At 40.6% G+C, this 26,028-nt stretch overlaps 1 protein-coding gene across 1 annotated transcript in view; it reads right to left on the reverse strand.

Moving 5' to 3' along the window:
* Positions 1-26,028, reverse strand: part of PRDM6 (PR/SET domain 6) — a 105,743-nt gene that overhangs the window by 8,166 nt on the left and 71,549 nt on the right. The window contains exons 6-7 of the mRNA XM_032155899.2: positions 14,971-15,313; positions 5,761-5,937 (exon numbers count right to left, since the gene is read on the reverse strand). Coding sequence (XP_032011790.1) covers positions 5,761-5,937; positions 14,971-15,313 — 520 coding nt within the window. The remainder of the gene's footprint in view (positions 1-5,760; positions 5,938-14,970; positions 15,314-26,028) is intronic.

The following is a 26,028-nucleotide window of genomic DNA, read 5'->3' on the forward strand; positions in this document are numbered from 1 at the left end:
TCTTCATCACCACCTTACTTACCTGGGCTGCCTAGAGCACTGGCCCAGCATCTAATACAGCTCAGAGGCCACCTCAGCCACCCCAATGCCCTTTCCTCAAACCTTCGAAGAAAAAGATATTCAAGAAGAGCTACAGACAATTGTCCCACTTTTAAATAATGCAACCTCCAGTTTGTGAGCCCCTGCGCTATGAAAGCTGTGGCGAAAGCCACCATGACATAGTCTCCCTGCCTTATCACAGACAAGAAAGCCACAAGCCCTGTTATCTGTTAGGCATTCCACTCTTTCTCCTCTTCAGTAAATTATATTAAGTGCCCTGTCTTGGAAATAAGTACCTATAAAGTAGAACACATCCATCCACTCTGGGAATGCATGTATTTGAACATTGGGAGGCAGGAGCTTCACTTCGCCTTTGGATTTTTCAGGGCTCCTGCACCAGCGGAGTGTGTCAGGGGGAAGAAGTTGTGTTTCTTTGATTGTCTTTCGGGGAATATTTTTAGCAGCCTGTTCCACTGTTAAAAACTGCACTGTGATCTTGACAAATGTATAATGTCAGCTTTAATGTATCAGACCTATCAGCTCAATGAAAATAACTCAGAAGTATTGATCACCTAATGATTTTTGGTGTATTCATTAACGTCCGTGGGCAGCTCATCCCCTCTCCAGAGCTCCCGGAGTGCCGATGACACGTTAGCGAACTGCTGATTGTTTATTAGAAAACTGATTAGTTACTGGATTAGTGTGTCAAAATATACTACCTTTCACTGCTTGACAAACTTTCAAATTATTATATTCCTTTTTTTTATCTTGAAGCTCTAGAATCAATTTCAAAGACAGTAGAATAGCTTGAACAATTGTGAGGAATAAAAATGTGCCTGGGTCATGGTTTTGCATTTTTAATCTTGTGTATTAGAATATGAGGAATACACGAGTTGGCAGTTTAGTGCTTCATATAAGGCAAAAGTGTATGTCTATACGTAATATTTTAACATCCAGATTGGATGGAGACATTAAGAGAAAAACACATTTTTCTCAAGTGTTTGCCTAAATGCACTGCAGATATTTACACACATGGAACAATTTGTTGTAATAGTCAGAAAATTTGTCCAATATATAGGGTGCATAAGAAGAGTATTCCAGAAAAATCATTTCTAGAGCCATCTGCACACCAAGTGTGAGTAAAAATACAAGCAGACGTGTAGAAATTACCTTAATTTAGAATCTTTTCTCAGGGAGTTCTCCTTCTTGAGGAAAGAAGGCTACTAGAAATAGTATCTATGTTGTTTGAGAATGACAAGAATGCAATTTACATATTTGAGGAAGTAAGAGCTAGATATAAAAATACTTTTTTAAAATAAGAGAAGGACTTCAGTTTTATGTTCATTATCTTACATTTTAGAGAAATCTCTTCCACAAAATATTTTCATACTTTAATGAAACTCATCTCAACAGAACTGACTCAACAGAAGTCAGAGCCAGACTTCACTTGGTTGGCATCTAAACTAACCCTGAATTACAATCCCTGATGACTGACTAGCAGGGGCATCTCTAAGCCTTGACTTCGTGCAGTGTAACAGAATAAGAAGGAAGAAAAGATGCGGGTAATGGGTCAGGAGGGAAAAGTGCCCTTGCACTCAGGGGCTTCGTTGTGCCTTCCCTTAGCATAGGTGCTGATGCCACAGCCTTGACGGGAGTATCTCAGGAACAATGAAGTGGAAAGTCTACCAAGTATTATACCATTGTGAACATCTTAATTAGACTTAATTACCTCTAAAGTTTGAGATCATTCTTTACTTACTATGATGGTTGACTGGATTATATGTACAAGGAGCTTAACAAAGCGATGTCAAGTTCTGTTACCACAGAAAACCTGCAACAAGCTTTCTGTGCCTCTATGATATGCCACAAAATACTTTTTGAATTGAACCAAATTGCACAGGGCTTTGTATGTATGATGTGTTCAATGCATATTTACTGATTTTCTTCTTGGATTTGCTTTAATTTTGCCTAGATCTTGTTCAAATATTAGATGTCCTTTGGAATTTCCTTTGATTTTTTTCATACTGAGCCAAACTCCATTTTCCTGATGCAAGAACATAGTGATGAATGATTCTCCCTGCTTCTCACAATAATGAAAAACCCCTCCTAAGGAAAATTCTGGTCTGTTCTCAGTTTCCCAGGTTCAGAAAGCCAGGCTTCGGGCAGCTCACACAGATCTTCTCAGGCAGAGCAAAGCAGCCCACTGAAATATCGAGACACTCTGTTTAGTAAGAAGGAGGAAGGAGTCCTTGCTGCATAGAATAATTTTTAGACTGCCAACTAACTTCTTTATTTCCTTCCTTCCTGCTTGCCTGCAATAAAATGCTTGGCCATTGCTGTTAAGTGATATCTTGCTTTTGCTCCTTGTTTTCCATGACTTCCAGTATCATAGAGCAAATTTAAAGCCAAGACCTTCAATGTGATCCTCCGATTTTTATTTTTCGTACATACTCCTTTATCTTAGAAATCCTAAGTCTACAGCCTAGGGTAGCTGCTGACAGGCCCATTATCTACCTAGAACTTGGGAGATGGATTCTTTCAGTGGAATTTCAGCCAATCAGATATGAGGCAAAGCCTGGATTGAAACTCTGATCTCTTCATGCCAAATCTTCTGCAGCCTTCTTTGCATGGCAGTAATCTTGATATGCCTTCAAAAACCACTTCTCAGCAGAAGATTTTAGAAGTTGGAAAAGGCTTTCTCTGACATGGCAAGCTTAATCTCAGCTCAACCCTGAGAATTCTGTAAAAGCCTCCTGAGCCCTGGGTGGGTGGGACAATTTGGGGACTGAGTGATCCGGGGCATCTATTTGGAAACTCCCCAAGACATACAGTTGGGGGCTATGTGCCTTTACAAGATTCTTCTCCTTCTCTGTAACACTGTGTAAGCCAATACCCATTAGTTGAAGTAGTAAAATTAACTGTTGTAGAGAAACCCATTTTATTGACTAATCTGCAAAAAAAAAGGTTTTTAAAAATGTTTGTTTTATAAGCTTGTAAAAGGATATCTTCATAATATTTACAAATGTCCATGGGATGAATATCCATGAGCTATGGTTGGAAGATTCCCAAAATTCCCTTGGGATAGATCAATTCTGAAAGACCTGGTTGTATATACTAAAGGATTTAACTTTCCATTTCCTAGAAGATGTTTAAATCTTGCACTTTCAAAATAAGCATACACTCAGCTCTCCCCTGGGAATATCTATTTGATAAATTAAAAAAAAAAAACTACAGCATGTGGCTGTCTAGATAAAAGTAGGAACAGAAAGAACTAAAACATATACACAGAATTTAAGCCAACAACTTTGGTTGTTTCATTTTTTTTCCAGATGAAAGTAGGTATGATCAAAACAAATATTTTTGGAAAGGGAAAAATACAATCATCAAAGCCCTTCAAATATTAATCTGATAAATTAAAATTAAGTTAAAATGGCAACTCTATTGGAAACATGACAAAAACAGATGTTAAAGGAAAAAAATTGAGTGGAGTCAACAAGGTTACACATAAGTAACACCTTAACATTAATAGAAATCTATTTCCCATTTTGACCCTGAAACCTCTTCAATTAATTACTGAAATCTATTTACACAGCAACAAGATAAAAATCAATCTGATTCCTGGCACTGTATTTGTCTGGCTGCCCTTTCTAATATAAGGGGCCAGAAGGATCCTGAACCCTCCTGTATCTCTGCTTTTGAAAAGCTCTCTTGCTCAAAGGCATAGGCAATGTGCCACTCATTGTCAACGCCCTCCTCCAGAGCAGTGGTGAAGCCAGAATCTAGCAACCCTGCAGGGCTCACGCCTGAGGGCAATGACAAAGTCCACCAGGCAGGATACAAGCACTGGTGATAAGGAACTCCTAGGACTGTGGTAGCTCATGCAGCTCCTTAGGGTGGATTAGAAAAACATGCCCTCTTTGGGCTATTGCAGCCTCAGGGGGCACAGCATGGTCGGCATAGTGCTGACTGGATTTTAGGCCCCATCCTGCCCCCTTAGCCAGATGCTCTTATGCAGTGAACAAGCTGTGCCTATGTACCGCAACAAAAATTATCACTATTTTGATTACTAATACCATAAATTAAACTATGTTGGAGAATAGTTAAGAATGCTGAATAAAGTAACTATTGAGGAGAAGAGGAACAATGACTATCTTTTATGAACTTCTCCCTTCATTGGCAGACAGAGAGGAAGGCAGGACCCAGACCACAGGACTCTGTTTCCCGAGCTGAGCCTGGCCTCAGGCTGAGCACAAAGTGCGCCACGACAGCAGGTCTGGATGGAAAATCCTGGGTAATGAGGCTCTGGGAAGACTTCTTGGCTGAGACTGAGCAAGGGGATTAGTCTCCTACTGCCTGAATCATTTCCTCTCTTGCTTGATCTTGTCCTACAGAAGGTACATAAGGGGGTAACTCTAGGCTCTTTTAATTCTCCTTCTCAAACAGAAAAAGCCAGTATAGCAAATGAGTGAAGAGAGCTGTAAGAGGGTTGAACTGAAAAGAGTTCATCACACAGACCGTAAAACCTGCTCTGAGAACACTAATCAACCATGCATGCTGACTCACACTCTCAGGCCTTTCCACCTGCTGTTTGGACGGCCAGAAATACCTTCCCCCATGCCCCGTATGTCTAGAAAGCTCCTACTTATCCTTCATAACATATCTGAAACATCATTTCCACCAGATAGCGTTGATTACTCCATTTCTGTGCTACTGTGAAACATCATACATACATGTCTTACTGTTGTACTTTTCACCCAAAAATACATTTACTAATTGGGATTCCCCTTAGACTATGAGGTTTTCAAAGATGGAGAAAAGGAGGAACAGCTAAATGTCATTCACCTTTGTATCTCTTGTACCTACCAGGGTGCCTAGCAAAAAAGTACGTACTTGGTAAATACCAGCTGAATGAATGAACACATACATAACTGAATGAGTAAATGAATGAATGAGTGAGTGAATAAGTGAATGAACAGACCATGTTGCATGGATTCAGATGTCCACCATTTGGATAAGTGTGCCATGTGTAGAAACACACTCACTTGCTCAGATGCTATTATCTTGCCAAAGCCCTTAGAATTCAATTCCATCTCTTTCCACGTTCCCTGAATCCTCAAAAAGTCAATGTACTCTGGGTTTTGTTTTGTTTTTCTTTTTTCACCAACATGGTAATTCTAAAGTCCAAAGTATACACTGAAAAGTCACAAGTTGGCTGCTATAATAGGTTCAAATTCTTTAACACATAGGAAAGAGGAGGATATTTTTCATCAGAATCCTGAAGGGTTCAAGTTCTCCAAGAGGGGATTATTCTGATGTTCTAAACTTGTGGTCACCTTTCTGATGATCATAAGGCTTGCTGATGGCCACAGGAGCTCTGTGTGGCTCCTAGATAAAATTCCAGAAGCACAGATCATCAGAGACTGAAAAAAATCTTAAAATTATTTACTCCTACCTCTTTATTTTAGCGATGAGAAAATAGATCCAGAAGATTTGTCTCATGACCAAGGTTGGCAACTTGAGCCAGGACCAGTGCATAGGTTTCCTGACTTCATTTTTCAAATGTCAGCCACGAAACAAGGAGAGATTCGTTTGCAGCCTGGACACTGGCCTTCCAAGTAGCCTTTGCCAGCTGGCTAAGCTGGGCAGGACTGTGCTGATGCATCTGCTGTCTCTTGGGAAAGGCTACGAGAAAGAGAGGGTGGAGGGCTAGCCGCTACTTACTTGAAGGGCTTTTCTCCAGTGTGGGTTCGGATGTGGTTGTTGAGGGTGGTGGCCCCGGCAAAGGCACGACCACAGTAGCCACACTTGAAAGGCCGGTCACTAGAGTGAGTGACCACGTGGTTCCTCAGTTCTGAAGGCTGGGAAAAGGACTGGGAGCAGTGGCCGCATTGGTAGGGTCTGAAACAAATAAATAGACTGCCTGGTCATTATTTTTTGCGTTGGTCAGTGGAAGTCAGAATCATATGACAAGGGGCCAAAACTTATTGGTGCCATTTTCTTAAGACAGGGCATAGAGCTTTGGCCACTGGATTCCCACTACTTTACTTGTTGCCATACGAACAAAATTCACAGAGCTGCTGAGACACATCAATTCCCGAATGAATATCCCTTTCCGGTTCTAATCATACCATTTTGGAAACTCCTACTTTCTTATTTTTATCTTCCCCCAGGCAAATGTTAGGGTACTTTTGTAAGTAGTGAAAGTACAGACTTCATTAAGCAGACTGTTACAAGAGAAAATATATAATTGTCTCTTATGCTTCCATGGCACTTTTATCTTTTCAAAGCGCTTTAAAATCAGTTATCCAGTTTAATCTTTACGATAATCCCCTGGGACAGAGAAGGCAGTTGCTATCATCTCTGTCAGTTCAGAAAACTGAGGATAAACTGTCCTCCCAGGACATAAGCTCTTGACACTAAGGCCATTCTAGGATGTTTGGACCTTATCCTAAGTACCAGGTAAACACACAGGCAAGCCAGCAAGTTACATGTGTGTTTTAACGGATATTAAACTGTGGTGGACTTATAGCATAATCACTGGTATTGCACAGATGAACACAGATGTACATCCAGATGTGTCTCTTTGTCAAAGATATCCTGACTTCTACCTACTATTCCCTCCTCCAAATATTTGTCCATCAGATCTTTCTTTTGAACATCACCTCCCCAGTTGAATCTGGCAGCAAGGCATGATTTATAGCAGCACAGAAATGACGGGATGTCACTATGCTTGCAGAAGGATGACTCTGATGCAAAACCAAATGGAAGGAAGTGGTGACAAATACCTGATAATTAGCAAGATTATCAGAGCACATTCTTCCCAGCTCACGAGAAGTAAATCAATTTTTGGTTTTCATAAAATAGATTAAAATTCTGTCTTCTCTACAGAAGTTCTTCTGCTTACTTAAGCAGAATCTGGTGAGTGATATAAAACCCAGGGAGTTTTCCCTATTCGAAGCTATTTCATATCATTCTTTGACAGGATTCTAATTTGTTTATCAAAATTTTTGCTCAGATAATTAATAATCTGTCATGAGGGATATTAACAGCATTCACTAAGCCCTGGCTTATGAGTCAGACATTTCTGGCTGCATTTAGAAACCAATGGTGAAAGCAGACTTGAGTGCTCAACCTTTAACAAATGCATAAGCTCCAATGACCAGAAACCAAAATGAAAGGCCAGGAGACAATGGTGACTGAGCATGTACAACAATTCAATTAAGTGCAAAATAAAGTGTAACCTCTCATTTGTCAAGTGAACTGCTTAATTGTGGCTACTTGCCTCACTGAACACAAATACTATTATTTTACCAGGCTTCAGCACACTGAGCCCTGATTGTAGAATTTTTTTAGCTTGATTAATAGCCAAGGATTGGTCAATAACTCAATACTGTACAATTTTAATTACTTACATTTAGAAATCTATCTAACTGCTCTCAAACAAGTTTCAAAGAAATATATAAAAAGTCTTTGGTAAGGAGTTTATCAATCTTGCCAAATTACACATGCATTTTATTATAATTATAAAATAATCCTTTGAAAGCCATTAAAATTATACGTAGATGAAAATGTCCTCCTGCCGAATCTGTTCTTTGTGGTAAACATTAACCTTAAAGGGTTCCTGAAAAAATAATTCTCTCGGGGTGAATTTTCTTAAGTGTTATTGAAGATTATAAACAAAATAATATATTAATATATGCTATATCCACTGACAATTGATTTTTCTAATAGTGAAGGGACCATTAACATTTATTAGCCTCTGGTTATCTATTTTTAATGGCTATCACAATAAACAATAAGCCACTAAATAAAACCAATTAATCTTTTCTTTTTTTTCTAACTCTGCTGTCAAAAGTTGGGGTGATTTATTTCTCACAGTCAGAAGTCAATCCATCCTTTTTATGTTAATAGTTCACAGTGGTAAAGATTTACACACAAGAGAGCAGAAATGACCACAGAGAGGCTTATGTTGAATTCTTATATCAAAGTAATGCCAATGGAAGGCAAATCGGATTCTAAAACATCACCTTTGCCTGGCACTGGCTTGAGAGGCATATGCTAGGGATGCAGTGACCTAAGGCACAGTTTTTAAAACTTCGCAGAACTCAGTTTGACTGAATGGAAGGGGCTAGAACGGGAGAGATAGGGCCCCTGACTCTGAACAGCTGTGGCATTTGGACAAGCCACTCAACCTCCCTGACCTGTTTCCTCATCTACCTGGTAAGGGGAATGGACTGAAGATGACGATCTCTTGCATCTCATGCTTGTTCTTGCTTTCAGGTAATTGACAAATGTGCATCACCCAGGAAATCTGTACAATACACTGCCTCCCAAGATACAGCATCACCAATATGATCTCTATTCTCCATCACGTCTACAAGTCAGCTCCCTATACATGGAGCTTTCTATGGTTGTGTGTGCGTGTACATGCTCATTGGAATATGGAAAATTTAAATGCATTGGTAAAAAGTTGAGAATTCAGAGTAAGAAAATCTAGTACCAAAATATAGGACCAAACCTTGTTTTAGTTAATGTCTAAAAGCAAAGCAATATTCCTTCATTCTTAGGTACACTGAAAAATAAGATTTTAGAATACCTGGTCACATTCACCTTTGCAGAAGCTGATTCTGTATAGAATTTAGAACTGAAGGATGTACCTCATCTGCCACTATAATAACAGTGTCTCTTTCAGCCTAGAAATTTATAGAAAGTTAGCCCTTAGAAAGTACAGAAGTTACACTGTAAGTAGACAAGATTCCTTTAAACCCCCTTTTCTTGTATTTTCAATATTTCCTTAAATATGAATAAAAGAAAATGATCGAAAAGTAATTTTAAAATTGATTAGGTGCCTAGGGTTTCATCCAGGGACATAGGAATACGTTAAAAAATTAAATCTTCAGGCCCAACAGCAGAGCTGAGGAAACATTACTATCACTTTGGAATCTCAGGCATCACAACTTCTTCTGGGACAACTGGCCACAGGAGTTAAGACAATGTTTGCATGTTTCAATTAGCACATCCTAACTCCACGTCTCTCAATATACAGCCGAAGGGCCTTTGGAGCACACAATTAATTGTCATTACTCAGCTTTTTGTTCTGACAACCAACATTCCCATTAATTTTCCAAGGTCTGGCCAAAAGGTAAGACTTATTAAACTTTTGGATATAATCATTTCTGAAGTTCTGCCTCCCTTGATGTGTCATACTCGGAGACACTCTTAAGGACTGACATTCTTGAGTGCTGGGTTTAGCTTTACTCTTTCCAGGATCTCATGACATTGCACAACTAAATGGAAATTTTCTTTAATTTTTTGAGACAGGGTCTCCCTCTGTTGCCCAGGCTGTAGTACAGTGGCGTGATCATGGTTCACAAATCCGAAACAACCCAAACTCCCGTGCTCAAGTGATCCTTCCACCTCTCAGCCTCCTGAGTAGCTGGGACTACAGGCACGTGCCACCATGCCCAGCTAATTTTTATATTTTTTATAGAGATGGGGTTTCGCCAGGTTGCCCAGGCTGGTCTCAAACACCTGGGCTCAAGTGATCTGCCTGACTTGGCCTCCCAAAGTGCTGGTATTACAGGTGCGAGCCACTGCGCCCAGTCCCAAAATCTCCTTTTTAAAGCACTTTATTCTCTCTAAATCATCATAGACATACAGCACCTCACTCTTCTCAAAGCAAAGGCAATCAGTGTGCCTCACAAAAGGACAGTATCTCACAACCACAAGTAACTTATGGTTTTTTTTTTACCATTTGAGATCTTTAGTAGTGTTGTCTAACAATGGAGCTGTTCTGTATCTGAGCTATCCAATACTGGAGACACGAGCCACATGCAACTGCTGCACACTTCATGTGTGGCTAGTGCGCCTGAGAAACTGAAGTACTATTTTACTTAATTTGGATTAATTTAAATTTAAATAGCTTTGCGTGGCTAGTTCTGACACAGAAATATCCAGCTTGATGAAAAAACGGAAAGGTGCTCCTTAAGAAAGAAAGAACTGAAGAACAGAAAACACCTGGGTAGATTTAGCTGGTATATATTTCAATGCTGGTAAATATTTAAGCAGAAAGAAGGCAGAGAGATAATCTTGCACATCTCCTGGCACTCCTGGTCACTGGCACCTCCTTTGCCAAAGATAACTCCGGTAAAATGTGCAATTCATTTGCTTTTAATCTGTAATTGGTTTGGTGTATACATGGGAAAAGGATGAAACATTTAACAAAATTAAGTATGGCTTGGCTTAAAAATATTAATCCTGCTTTGATTTTTTCTTCCATGGCCTCCAGGACAAAACTTGTTCAGTTGGGGCCACAATCTCTCCCTGCTCAACATCAGCCAGCCCAAGTGCAAATCTCTCAAGACTTCAAAGTGAGATTACTTAGGTCACTGCTGGCTGGGTGGAGTGAGAAAAGAACTTAGTTCTACGTAAGGAGAAAAATATTTCAGGACAGTGACAGAAGTGCAAGACCAAACAGCCTGAAGAACATCAAAGCTAGAAAGAAGATAACCTTCACACTTGGGGGATAGGGAAGAAGTGGGACACAAGAATACTGATACATTCTAAGAAACTATTATGATGATGAATTCTCTCCAGGCCCTCATATCAGAGAGCCCCTTCTAATGTCATTTTACCCTCTGATCCCACCACATCTCTTACAAACAATGACACTTAAAACACAAATGTGAATAGGTGATGGTGTGCCCAGGAGGCTGAAGGCAGACTTGCTCCATGTGGCACAAAGAGTCAAAAAGGAGAAAGGAAAAGAAAAGGGATGCAAAATAAAAATAAGCATTATAAAGACACTTTCTGCGAAAATAAAAGAGAACATACTTGTCAGAAAACAATCCACTGTGATTGAAGGCTTTGCTTACCCCTTTCAGGAGCATACCCCCCACCACCATACTGCCCCAATGGGAGTGTTGAGAGTTTCTGCCACAGAAAAACAGAAGAGAAAAGGGATTTCTAACTCCTGGTTCGAGCAAAAGCAAGAAAAGCTACTTTGGCCTAGGCAATAAGCTTATGCAAAATCCCAAATGTTTATAAAGTCCCTGAACAAAATTTTGGTTGATTTAGATTCCAACAGCTTCTTCTCTTCGAATTTATTCAGGAAAAGAAAAAGTCAGTAGCCTGGGAAAAAGAAGGAAGAGATTTTCGGTTTTGCTTAACAGAACAACATCAAGAAATAGTAATTCTGTGGCTCCTGGACCCTCACGGGTGTGTTTTTGTCTTTAGAGCTGATCTCTACCTTGCCAGGTCAGACAGATTTTTTTTTTCTGTGTTAAATATGAGTAACGCAGTGGTAAAAAAAAAAAAAAAAAATGGTGAGGCTGGGATCCCTGAGGATCTACAGATTTCTTTCCTTTTATCAAGGCATAGACTTTTGATGGTACCTCACATGAAAAAGCTCATGATTACAGACACAAAGTCTTTTGGATGGAGGTTCAAATATCTGGGGTTTCATGGCCAAATATTCAGTCCATTGAATAAAAAATCATTTGGACCTCAGACTCAAGGGCCTGTTTCAAATTTGGACTTGTTCGAAACTCTAACCTGTTTTACCTTCTGACTTTCTCTCCTGTGTCCCCCTTTCTTGCCTTTCTTGTACCTGGTTCTAGCAAGATTTTCCTATCAAAATAAAAGCTTTTGAGTGTTTTGAGCAAGGGAAATGCATTCTAACTATTCAGCCTTTTCACTATAAATGGCTGAATGGGCATATATTGCTAAAGACTAAAGGCTAGCTGGTCTATGGAATCAATCACTAAAGAATATATGTATACAAGTTGAGCATCCCAAATATGAAAATCCAAAATGCTCCAAAATCCAAAATTTTATGAGCAACAACATGATGCTCAAAGGAAATGCTCATTGGTGCATTTCAGATTTCAGATTTTCAGATTTGGCATGCTAACCCAGTGAGTATAATGCAAACATCCCAAATCCGAAACAACCCAAAATCAAAAACTCTTCTGGTCCCAAGAATTTTGGACAAGGGATACTCAGCCTGTATTCAGCAGTTGTAATCCACGTGGATAATAACCATAAAAAGGTTCCAAACGTAGCTACTGTCATGAATAAATTTGATGTTCCATTATAGTTCTGTATATTTTTTCCATTTAGCAATTCACCCATGTGGTTAAGAAATTATGGAGAGTATCTCTTACCTCCAAACTTTCTGGTACAAACAGCATACTGGGTTCCGGAACAGAAATGAGCCATTCCAGCCCTTTATACTAAAAGCAAATTATGTAACTAGAATGAAGCTAGGGGGTCCAAGTGACTGGATATCTCCCTCTATTTCCCCTTATCTTCAACAATCAACTCAGATGTGATGATGTAATTCAAGCATTTCCTCATCGTTACTAAGAAATATTGTACTTTATTACTTTGCTTATAAAGGAACTGATTTTTGAAGTAATTTTTTATTTTAACTTATTCAAGAATGATGGTGAACACCTCTCAAGTCTTTACCAACAAAGCGCAGGGAAGGAACCCACTGCTTCAGTAATTTAATCTCACTCTGGCACCTTCCCAGATAACAAGCCCATTACTTCACCTCATCTGGAAAGGCTGGCAGTTCCACACCTGGACATCTGAATCAAATAAGCCCATCAAGGTCCATGATAAGACAGGAGTCTCATGCTGCCTAGATTTTTGCTAATAACTCTAAATTAGCTTGGAATCAGTATAGACCTAACAATCTCCCACTGAATTGTATTTTGAATATGTAAGCTTTCTAGTTTTTCAGGTATTTTTTCTGATAATATACATATTACGAACTATGACATTATTATTTTACAGGACAGACATCACAACACATACATATGATTTTTTTTTTTTGAGATGGAGTCTCACTCTGTCGCCCATGCTGGAGTGCAGTGGCATGATCTCAGCTCACTGCAACCTCCACCTCCTGGGTTCAAGTGATTGTCCTGCCTCAGCTTCCCGAGTAGCTGCGACTACAGGCGCCCGCCACCACGCCCAGCTAATTTTTTTGTGTTTTTAGTAGAGACAGGGTTTCACCGTGTTAGCCAGGATGGTCTGGATCTCCTGACCTCGTGATCTGCCCACCTTGGCCTCCCAAACTGCTGGGATTACAGGCTTGAACCACCACGCCTGGCCCCACACATATGATTTTCTAAGTGTAACTGAGATCAGACAAAACAGTCTGTTTCAGTATCTACTTACCATGAAATAGTTTCATTGCTTTATATGGCATTCAGCATAAACTCATCTCATCTCATCCTCAAAGCTAAACTTTGAAAGTTCTACTATCCAGAAATTTTTCAACTATTGTTTTATTTTACCTGGCATAATTAGTTATTATGACTATAATGAACCTTTGCAAATAATAGATCCAAACATCTGAATTCACTCTATTTAAAAAGCAAGTTTATAATCAGATTTTAACGCATCTTTTGTATTTTAAAGACTACTAAAATGCTTTGCAAACTTATAAGAGACATATCTTGAGGTTCTACGTATATTTGCAAGGAAGGCAAATTTTGAAAAAAGAAATCCTTTCTGAATGAGGAAAACATTTTCAAGCTTTTGTATCACCTCTACACCAATAGTACTAAGACGTGCAGAAGTCTGTTGATATTCTCACCAGGGGGGCCGCCTATTGAAAATAAAGATTGTGAAGACACAGCTGCCTTAACAACCCTAATTAATGTTTCAACATTAATTAGCTACAGCAATGTTGATGCTAAGCAAGTAGTTTTTCCAACAGCACAAATAAAAATGTATGCATGTGTAATGTGCGCATGTATCCTGTAATTGATTATTATTATTTTACAAAATATCCACTCCCTCTCCCCCCGACCTCCTCCTCCCCGCCTCTGCTTGGGTTTTCTAGGCACACTGTGCATCCTACAGAGCTGGGAGGGAAGAGCTGGGTGTACATTATTAGGCGAGGAGAGCCAAGTGGCTTGCTTAAATTAGTGGCAAAATTAAGAAAATAACCCAAGAGCCCTGCTTCCAAGTCTCCTACCCCAGCTTCAAAAATTATCTTCTGCTTTTATATTCAAAGTGCATTTTGAATGCTATTCTTAGATACTTGGGTTTTAATCAAGTTTTCATAGAACATGAAGGAGAGATAAAAACATAAGCAATCCTTTCTTATTGAATTAATTTGATTTTTGTCTTTTGCGCTCGCAGCTATCAAAACTGTCAAATAAACCGGTTTTGATTCATAAATAATAGTTCCATTATATCTACTGTGCCACTCGTCAGAGTACCTGAAATTTTAATTCACTTGTTCAGCTAAATTTCATCCTCAGTTCATAGCCATAAAATTCTTTATTGACAAACTTTCAAACCAACTTTGACTCTGAGGTATCTAGTCAACATTTTTCTTCTGTGTGGATATTAGTTTATTGAATAAGTGGCATCTGTTTTCCTCCACATCACTAGCAGAGTAGGTATTTCCTTTTGACAGCTTTGCAGGATTTATGGGTTTGCATGCTCTGAAGAAAAATAGTACTAAGCAAAAAATTCCAATTCATTACCTCTTAGTACTTAATTAAGTTCATACCCACGGCACACTGGAGGTGAACCCTGAAATGACTGTGACAGCAGCAGAGCAGCCAGCTATATTATCTTTGGAAGACAGAGAAGATTCTAATTATCCTGACCTCATTTTTCCATCTATGATATTCATAAACGTTCCTTCTATTTCTCTCCCTTTTAGGCTTGGGCAGAACTGTTTGGAAGGCAAGTGCAGATTCCTCTCTGCAGCCACCAACCTGTCTGTGCAGCCCTTATATGCAAGAAAGTCAAGCAGTGGTCTCACATTTCTCTCTGACCTTCCAGAATGCAGACACCACTTATCACAGGGCTTCCCCTGTGGAGGTGCTCAGAAGTTGGCGAGAAGGCAAGCAGTGGGTCTCACTAAGCAAACACACTGTCAGCAGTGAGAGTTAGGGTTACCTGTCGGGGTTCTGCGTGCACACGTGCATCTGTAAGAGGATCCGCTGGGTGAACGTCTTAAAGCACTGCCCACATTTCCAAAGATGCCAGTCACTGAACTCCGAGTGGAGCTGGCTTGTGGAAGTTGGGCTCGCAAGGACTCGCTGGTTTTTCACGTTGATTTGATTAAACCCTGATTCAATGGGCCCAGACTTATCCAGAAGAGCGAAGTTCCTGCTGCACGGAGTCTGCGGGAAAACAATGGAGCGCTGCTGGGTGGTAGGGGCGAGTTTGCTGCTTTTGTTGAAGGGCTGCAGGGCGTCTTGTCTGCACATGGCTTCCATTACCGTTGAAGGGACATTTACTAGGAGAATAGCAATAGTTTAGAAGATCAGTTTTACTAGCCTTTAAAATAAGTACAATAACACATACTTTAAAAAAAAATCAAATAAATCAACATTTTAAGAATTTGTGTTTCTGGACTCAGAATTAACATAACAAACCATCTGATTTGAGGGGAAAAAACTATTATCACAGATTAATAACTCATCTGATGCCTATTTATTAAGCAATTATATACTCAGGATTGTTTTACATGGTCTTTGCCCTCATGGAGTTCACTTACGACTTGAGACATACAGGAGTCCATAGTGAGCACCACACTGCACCTATGCCTGGAGGGAGTTTAGATGGGAGGCACAGCAAGGGAGAGGGAGTGAGCAGGGGATGTTGCCCAGAGAGGGGAGCCCTGAGCAGTGCAGAGAAAATTGATTCAGCTTGACTGATGGAGAATTTCAGGCTTTCCTCCAGATCTTGGCAGCACAGGATAGGTATCCAGGAAAAGCTATTTGAAGAGATGAAGGGAACAAGATGAAAGACACCTGGAGGCAGGAGAAGTCTAGCATGCAGGTGGGATAGTAAGGGAGACGGGCTGACTGAGCAGGGCACGGGATCTGGTCACTCTAGGAATAAGGATTGGGGGTCAGAAGGAGACCTCAGAGGGCCTTAAAAGTCCAAATAAATAAATAAGATATTTCAGATCTAGAAAGTAGACACAGACCATTCCTGAGCAGAGGGATAGAAAGAAAAATAGAACCTGTGTTCAGGAAGGGCTTGAGAGAGACTTGATTTATAGATGGGATGCAAGTGGATAAGGAAAGAGTAGGAGGCAACCAAGTGGTGGTGCTTGTGACTCAGGCTTTGGAATCTGAAAGACCTAGGTTCAAATCCTGCCTCTGCCTCTTATTAGCTTAGTGATCTTAGGCAAACTATTCAATAGCTCTGGGCCGCAGTTATTCCATCTATAAAATGAGGACAGTGGTACTAATGCTTCTAAAAATAATAGCAGCACGGTGTGGTGGCTGAGATGGCTGAGGTTTTAACCTCACTATTTACTAGCCTTGGGCAAGTATGGAACATCTAAATCCATGATTTGGTCCCTGGTATAATGTAAAATAGTCACTCTCAGGACTGAATGACATAATATAGAGACAGCGTTTAATAAAGAGCTTGACCTATGGTTGACACTCAATAGTTGACCCTATGAGCCTTAGCCTCCTCATCTTTAAAGTCCCCTTTTACGAGGTTTAAATACATCAATGAAAGTACTTATTACAGGGCCTACCATGAACAGCAACTACCATTTTTATTATGGAAGGAGAAGCGACGGGTGTGAGGGAGATGGCCCTAAACTGGGGTGGTGGCAGTGGAAGTGGGGAGAGAACTAGAAGAAATACTTCTGAGGAGATAAATCTAATAATATATCTAGAAATTGTTGTTCTTTTTATTAAGACATTAGTGAGTTGATAATATTTATAAACTATTTGCTAGTCATTTCATAGGTCCAAAAGTGATTAGAACCTAATAGGCTTAAAAATTCTTCTTTTTTTATTTTAACTACTATATCTATGGGTCGTTTCAAGGCTGAGAGATTAAAGTTACCAGGTGGTCAAGAGAATGAAATTAGAGACCAAAAATTTTGAAAAGGATATTGGCAAAAAGACTGTGATAGCAAGTAACAAAATAATGCAGACTATGGCCACTGGCTACCAGTTCAAGGCCGCGTGGCAGGAAACACATGACCTGGGAGCACTCCTCATGCCCTGCCACAGACCATCGCTGAGAATGCTACATGGCACGAAGACGCAGGCATCCTCAACAGTAGGGGACTATGACTGCCACGAAGCTCTGTGCTCAAGTGGACAGGGAGATGCCATGTACGGGCACAGAAAGGGGTAGGTGCGCTGCCTAAGCACTCTTCAACTGAGAACATTCTGTAGAATCACACGTGTTAAGCAAATCCAACCAGAGGACTAGCTCTGTCTGCAGGGCTCTGTCGGCATAGCCCATACTGTCTTAGGAAAGAAAAGTAAAGCAAGAGACTTGCAGACCTAGAAAGAGCCTAGAGTTTGTCTAGTTGGCAGTTCTTAACCTTGGCTATCGCACATTAGACTCACACAGGAGAATCTTTAAAAACTACATTATAATCTCTCCATAGGGCCTGGGCATCTACATTTTTTAAAGTTCCCCAACTGCTTCTAAAGTGAAATCAGGGCTGAGAATCACTGATCTAATCCTAACTTCTCCTGTTACAAACGACAAAAGCCATGTCCCAAGAAGGTCCAGTAACTTACCCTGGGTCACACATTCACTTAAGGACACATCTAGGTGGCAAGTTTTAGCTTTCAGACTTACAAGACAGAATTTTTTTTTCTGACCACACACTCATAGCATCTCTGCTCAATAGCTGTGTTTCAAAATTTAAAGGATGTTTTTACAACTAGTACATTGTTTTGTGTGTATTATATATAAATATACATGTTATATATACTTATACATATACTTATATACACCTACGTACATATGTTTGTATGTATGTCTTTATTCTATATATAAATATTTATGTATATTTCAATTCTGGGGCAAAAGAATACAATCAACATAGAATTTGTGGGCAGTTTTTACACCTAAAAAATATTTTATGGCACACAGATTGTTACTTTTTAAATAGGCACTGAAAGACAAGAAGGAATGTTTTGCCATGTTCTGGCATTTTTAAAAATAAAACATAAAAACAGCAGCATTGTCAGAGATTGGGGTAGAACCATCTTGTTTGGCCCTTTCATTACTAATCCAGAAGAGGCAAAGCACAGGGAAGCCCACAAGGTTTTAGGCAACACTAAGCTTTTAAAGTCCAGGCAATTTCAGACTAACAGGAAGTAATGCATGGTGAGAAAAACCATAGAATGAAGATGCCATCAACATGCAAGAGAGCGGGAAACACAGGCCAGCCACTTCACTGTAGGAAAAGGAATAAAATGCTTCTGGGGGTAAATAATACAAATAATACTCTAAGTGTAGATGATACATTCTGAGCTCTGACTTACACTCCTAGAAAGTAACCTAACTGAGCCGGGTGTGGTGGCTCACGCCTGTAATCCCAGCACTTTGGGAGGCCGACGCGAGCAGATCACCTGAGGTCAGGAGTTCAAGACCAGCCTGACCAACATGGAGAAACCCTGTCTCTACTAAAAATACAAAATTAGCCAGGCGTGGTGGCACACGCCTGTAATCCCAGCTACTTGGGAGGCTGGGGCAGAAGAATCACTTGAACCTGGGAGGCAGAGGTTGCGGTGAGCCGAGACCATGCCATTGCACTCCAGCCTGGGTAACAAGAGTGAAACTCCGTCTCAAAAACAAAAAGGAAACTAATTGATTAATTCTAAAAAATTGTTAAGGTCACATAACCTTTTATATTAAAACAAAAGAATGTGTGGGTGACAGGGGAGTAGGGATGAAGAGAGATTGATTAATGGGTAGAAATTTACATTTTGGTAGAAGAAATAAGATCTAGTGTTTGATAGATCAGTAGGGTGATGATAGTTTACAATGCTCTATTGTATATGATCATGCCACTGCACTCCAGCCTGGGTGACAGAGTAAGACTCTATCTCCTAAAAAAATTTAAAGCAGCACTTTTTAGGAGACACACAAGATTATTCTTCCTAAATATCAGCCTCACTGACTATGGCCACTAAAGGTATAAACTAAACACAAGAAATTTTCAGAAAAAGGACAGGAAATTTCATCCCAACACAAGAAAGACAACATAGACGACGGCAAAAGGTACAGAGATGGCTTATTAAAATGACCAAAAAGATGAAGTGGTTTCTGCAAGAAGCAATATTGAGCTAGTCAATCTCTTCATTCTGGAAACACAAAGATTAAGGGGAAGAGGGCAACCTCTCAAAGCCTTAAAGGATACAGTCAAGGAAGAACATGAACTCATGAAATTTGGACAGTTAAAATATTGAGAGAGGCAAATTCAGGATCTATAAAACAAAGTTCAGTTTACCCCTTCCTCACTCATTCATTCAGTCCACAAATAGTCGCTGAGCATCTATTACATGCCTGACCCTGTGCTAGGCAATAGGGGGATCAGGAAAACCACAGTCACTGCCTTCTGACACACAAACTCTAGTGGGAAATACAGATATCAAGCTGATGTTTTTACAGATAAATATTTACTCAGTTTCATCAAATGTAACATTCCATTAATTTCACCATCATAATTGTAAGTCACCATTAATTGCAATACACTTGCCAGTTTCAGAAAGATTAAAATGTAAAAAAAAAAAAACACATAAATTTTAGAATTGACAAAATACAGTTAAGACAAGTGTGGTAAGTGCTGTTAGAGAAGCAAAAGGATATCAGGAAATGATAAATCAGGGATGGCTAAACTTGAGGTATGAGAGAATCTGAGTTCCTGAGGGGTACACGGGCATCATACAAGTGCAAAGGGAGGAAAAGGCAATGCAAAAAGATGGAATATCGGCAGCTTTGCCATAGAGTCTTGTGCCACGATGAGGTAGGAAGGAGCTCAGGGCACTAAAGGAATGGAAAAAAAGGCAACGTGGCCAGAGAAAGAAGAGGAGACGCGCTGCAGCCGAGGCTGGAGAGGAGGGCAGCACAATTGCCAATGCCTGTGGGAGCTGCACAGGCCACGGAAATATCTGATGGGGTGATGGGAGGCAGGTTAACACAACAGAGGATGATGGGGGCGGTAACATTCTGAACAGGGCACGGCCAGTCTAGAGATGTTTGGAATCTAATCTTGTAAAATGCTACATGGGCCATAGAAAATGTTTCTGGAGACTCTATGTGACCCATAGGCTACCATATTAAGGAACTGGGGATTTAGCAGAGAGTAATGGCAAGCCAAAAAAAGATTTTAAGCTTGGGTGTGAGATGATCAGATTTATGCTTTAAAGGCATCATCACTCTGTATCAGTAAATAAAGAAACAAAGTACAGAACAGTGTATACAGTGTGCTATATATACATGTGGGAGAATGACAGCCAGAGAATAAAAGGGGGAATATGATTAGATGCTCGAATGGGCAAAAATTATCTCTGAAAGAGTACCTGAGAATCTGCCAACATTACTGATGGTGTCTTGGAAGGAGACTTATATGTCCACAGTACTTTCTGCATTTTGATCTATGGGACAGAGCTACCTATTAACAAAACAAGTGAATAAACTGAAACAATAAAATAAGCAAGTGGTTGAAACTTCACTCTGGCCACCAGGAACTAAAGAAAGAAAGTGTGAAGTCATGCAGAAGGCTACTGCAAGGGGTCCAAGCCAGAGTGGATGGTGACACTAGTCAGGTGGCAGCAGAAATGAAGTGAAGAAATGCATTAAGAATATGCAATCAATAGGACTTGGTGGCTGATTGGATAGAAGGGTGAGCAAGAGTGAGGTGTCAAGGTTTCTCGACAGAGCAATTGTATGATTGGGAGTGAGAGCTGCTGAAAGATGGGAGAGGCAGTGAGTGGGAGTGAATAGAGTGGTTTTAGCTTTACGCAGGTTTAGTTGGAGATGCATGTGAGACATGGAAGTGAAGATGTTGCCAAGACAGCTGGAGAGGAGTCTGGGGCTCAGTAAAGAGGTCTGGATTGAAAATGGAAATGTGGGAGTACCTGTCTCAAATTAGGTCGCCCAGGAAACAGACTCTGAAATGGGGATTTGGGGTTTGAGGATTGCTCTCAGGATCAACACCTGTTGGGAAGTGAGGCAAGCAGCACTGGGCTGAGGGAGGAGTTTAACAGCTCTGGAACTGGATGGAATGAATGTCCTTTAGGGTTGTCCTGGTTTGAGGCAAGGGAACCAGTCCTTTATACACCCCACATTGACCAGTCATTGGACATGGGCTACTGTGGGAGGAAGTATGACCAAGGGCGAGGGGGTTCAAGTGGGCTAAAGGTAATTCCTGGAAACAACTCATCTGAGATGTCAGCCCCCTACACTCCCACAAACAGTCGGAATGAGCGCCTCCATCCAGTAGCAAAGCTGGGCTTGAGGCAGCACACCACAATATCCTACAGCACGCAAAAAGTCAAATCTCTCATAACAGTGACTTTCCCTAAGACCTTTGTCATTTGTCTCTGTCAATGCCTTTTTAGTGGGTGCTGCCTTCTTGTTGGAGTCTTGTAGAAGAGTCAGAAGCATCCCTGAGGAGTGACTTCTTTCTTCTTCTAGGAACCTACAGGTTTCAACAGCTCTAGACCAATTTTTACATTAGTTTCTTGGTTCAGGGTTTCCATAGCTGGCAAGTAGTGCAAAATCAAGCCTCATAACATCCTACGGCTAGGGCTACGTTTTAGAGTGTGACTTTGTTTTCACCAATGTCCCAAGATGGACAATTCCTTAGCTTACTGGCTTGAGGGCAGCATTTTTCTATTACCCATTCAGGGACAGGATAGTATCTTTTGATTCCTGGTTCTAAGCCAACTCCAGCTTTGCACTGTACACAAGTGGCCTAGAACCTTGACTCCTCCCAGCTGAATGACTTAAGAGAACCTGACAGCCCCGAGCTCAAGCTCTCTGCTGTGGCCACCTCACACAGCATCTGCACAGTGTTTGATATTGTGGTTATGTGCTTCTGTGTTCTCTTGCAGACTGAGCTCCTCCAGGACAGGGCCTGGGTTTTTGCACCCATCACAATGCTTCCCCTGGGGCCCTGCACAGATGGTCTTGTGTACTGAACTATACATAATCTTCTAAAGGTCACCACTAAGGGCTTGAGTAGGGCCTTCCTGACTCTGACCTAGTTTCTCGCTGTTGGTGGAACGGTAGGGGTGAGGGGCACCCTGCAGAGGTTCCCCTTTTTATTTTCTGCTCTTTAAAATCAAAAGAAAAAGGCAGGGCTCCTCCAAGCAGGGTTTACTCCAGTGCAGCAACTCCCCTGTTGCCATCAAGGTTCACATTCTGCCACCTCAGCTTCATATGCTGAGACAGAAAAAGCAGCAGGAAGACTTGTTTAACATTTATTCCCAGGATTTTTTTTAATTTCCTCTGAAACGAATATGAATACACTAAGGTCTTTACACTCTGCAGGAGCTAATCCCCCACTGGAAGCTTTGGGGAACCTCATTCCTTCTTGCGGATGCGATCTGTCGACACAGGCGTTCCTTCAGGCTCTTTTGAAAGGCCCACAGTGGATGGAAAGGCGCTCTCTTTGGAGCTCTATTACATTTATAATACGACTTTTTTAAAAAGAAAATAACATAGGAATTGCTTCCAGAACCCATATGCCTGTGTGAACTGCTGTCTTCTCTGAGTCAAGGCGGCTTTCAATGAGCTGTCCGGGCAGTGAGTGTACCCACAGCCGCCCTGCTTTGGGGCTGCCGGCGGAGGGGGCACGTCCTGAACCCAAACCCACCGCACACTCTCGATAGGAAATGTGTACTTTCAATGTTGAAAGAACCATGGGAAGAAAGTTATATTTTTATAAATGAAAGTGCTTAATATTACTCACTAAGTAAAATCATATTTTCCTTGAATGCCTTGGTCCAGGTATCAATTTCATTAACAACAACAGAAAATCTGCCTGAAATATTTAATCCCTTCTAATAATGGTAATAGAAATTCTCAGTATTTATTCAGCGCACATTTCGTCATTGCTCACTGTGAGCTGAGCCCTGTAAAGAGGCTCTGTGGAGGTATTCTATTGAAAAAGTCTTTGATCTCAAGAAGCTTCTTTTTAGGTACCAAATTTATTTTGTGGCTAGCTCAGTGGGATAAAAATTGTCTTGGAATTGCTAATCCAGTGGAGATGATTTAAATTACTCAGGGCTATTTGTTAAATTATCTGTCCATGCCCTTTTTCACATTTGTGCTTTTAAATCACAGAGTATTTTCTTAGCACAGAAGAAGGAATCCTCATTTAGGTGTTCCCAGGTCTCCCAGTGAATCACATGGAATGAGAATCCATCTTAGAGGCAGTCAAAGTCATATATGTCCCCCACACTATCTGATGAAGCCTTCTGCTGGTTTCTTGGGTGGCCAATCACGACAGATATATGACTCTGAGACAGGAACTGAAATAAAATTCCTATAATACCCTTGGGGGAAAGGGGATTGTTACTGTTGAGCACTTTAGTCAATGGCTTAATTCCTTTTAAACGTCTCTCAACCCTTACTTAGAGCTCTGAACGGAACCCAAAAGGACTACTTAGTTTTCCTACTGAGTCTACAATACTTCAAGCTGTTGTAGCTTTGCAAATTTTCTTTCAAGGACTTCAGGTGCTAAATGATATATCATATATCCTGGTAGAGTTTATTCAATACTCTAATCATCAATCTCAAGAATGCTTCACTCAGGTTAGACACTAGCAGAAAGAAGAACTGAAAAGCAAACTGGTATGTTTTTTCCAGAAAGTACATTTTTGGCATGGTGGCACCAAATCTGAAGGCCAGTGGTACGCTCTTAGACAGCCATTGTCAGGTGGCTGTGAATGGCATACAGACCCAAAAATGCTCTACTCCAACCCCTCAATCCCTCCCATCCATGTGACAGCATTGTCAGGTGGAAGCACCATGTGCATATGAGTCTCCCACTCCAGAGATTCAGATCAAGGGTAAGAAATGCATTTCCTAAGTGGTCACTCCACAGTTTCCATTTCTGGCTCAGAGCTCAGTAAGTCGTCATGCCATCCTTCCAGCTCCTCAGGCCAAAAGCCTCAAAGTCATCCCTGACTCCTCTTTCTCACTCAGCATCTAATGTGTCAGAAAATGCTGTTGGATTTACTTTTAAAACATATCCAGAATCCAACTACTTCTCACCACCTCCACCACTTCCATACTAGTCCAAACCACCATCATCTCTCCCCTGGATTCCTGCAAGAGCCTCTAGCTGGATTCCCTGCTCTTCCCCCTGTCCAGTCTACTGTCCAGTCTCCACTCAGGGATTATTCCTGAAAAAAATTCAGTCAAATCGTTCTTTTTCACAAAACCCTACAACAGCCCCCTTTGCCCAGCTCACACAGAGTTAGAGCCAGGGTCCTGACAATGGTCTCCAGGGCCCTACAAGGTCTTCCCTGCCCTAGCACGCACCCACATCTAAGTTAATCCCTCTTCACCTCACTCACTCAGCCGCACCCATGCTGACCTCTGTGATGCTCTTCCAACATGCCAGGAACATTCCCATCTTGGGACTTATAATTGTCTGGCTGCCAGGAATGCTCTTCTACCTACTAACACATGGCTTGTTCCTTCACCATCTTAAGTCTTTGCCCAAAGGCCACCTTCCCAGTGGAGCTTACCCCGTTCACTCTCTGAAACTGTAACTCCCAACTCCTGGCACCTCTTTACCCCTTTTCTGCTTTATTGGCCCACAACACTTATCACCATCTGACCAACTATTTATTCACTTATATATCTGTTGATAATCTGTCTCCCCCCATCAAAATGTAAGCTCCATGCGGGTAGGGATTCTTGTCCATTTTGTTCACTGCTGTATTTACATCACCCAGCAAAGACACTGGCTCATGGTAGGTGTTCCTTACACATCTGAACAATGAATGAATAAATATTTGGCCTTGATATGTTTACTCTAGACATTCCTCAACACACACACACCACAACAACAGCTTCAGAGTCTGTAGCAGGTTGTAGTAAAAGAAGAAACAGAGGATCTCCTGAGATTTCTAGAATCCTTTTGGATCAAACACTCTAGATGGTTACGTCAAGGTTCCAACCTACAGACAAGTCCATGTTAGTAGATGCGGAGGCTGGCTGATGCTGACGCCTTTCTGTGCATAGATAAAGATCTAGTTTTGGGGGCATGGGGCATGGAGCCATTCTGTTTGAGGCAGAGCACAGTGGCTTCTACGTCTACATTTGCCTCTCACTGCATACTCATGGCCAACACTGAGATTTTCTCCTATGAAAACAGGAACTCCCACAAACCGGAATATGGCTGCAGAAAAGAAACTTTCCAGTGGAAGCTTGCAAAATCAGAGGAATGTACTATATGTCCAAAGATTTATTTTTTGATTTGAGATTGGTTTTGGGGTTAGGGTAAAATAGAAAAGGAAAGTTGATAGTAATAGGCTTTTTGACGATTTTTCTTTTTACAAAGAAATTAAAGACAAATGGGAAAGAAAAATCTGACCATCAGCATTTTGATCAGTCATAATATGAGCGTTTTTAAATTGTAGTTTTTGTGTATGTGAGTGCATGTCTTAGAAAGTGGAGAAGAAAATGAAAAAAAAAACCACTTTTTTCAAAATGAAGTTTCTTATCCATTATCAAAAGATATCTGTTATCTTTGTTTCTTTTTGTAGCATAACATCAAATTATCAGTTCACAAATTAGTCAATTTGGTGACAAGAAAACACAGTATCACTGAAACCAGTGTTTCTCACTGAAGCATATCAGAATAACCTAATTCTGTTCCAAATACTGGAAATCACTTTAAAATACTTTTCAAATAACTGATAGAGCAGAAATATAAAGTTTACATGAAAGTTGCTGCAAGTTGACATTTGCCTAGATGTTAATTCTTTTAAAGATAATGGTTGGCACGATAATAAAGATAGGGGAAAATTACATGTTTCTAGACACGGTTTTAGACAAAAAATTTAGAAAGACACAAATTCCTCAGTCACATATCTACCATTTTAAATATTATTTCTCATGCAAATGACTACGTAGGAGGAAGCACACCCAATCAACTAAAGGGGTGTTACCCCTGATTAAATGTTATTGCTTTCTTGTTACTTCATTTTTGCA

Source organism: Hylobates moloch, unplaced genomic scaffold (genome assembly GCF_009828535.3).
Source record: "Hylobates moloch isolate HMO894 unplaced genomic scaffold, HMol_V3 SCAFFOLD_6, whole genome shotgun sequence".
Classification (NCBI taxonomy): Eukaryota; Metazoa; Chordata; class Mammalia; order Primates; family Hylobatidae; genus Hylobates; species Hylobates moloch.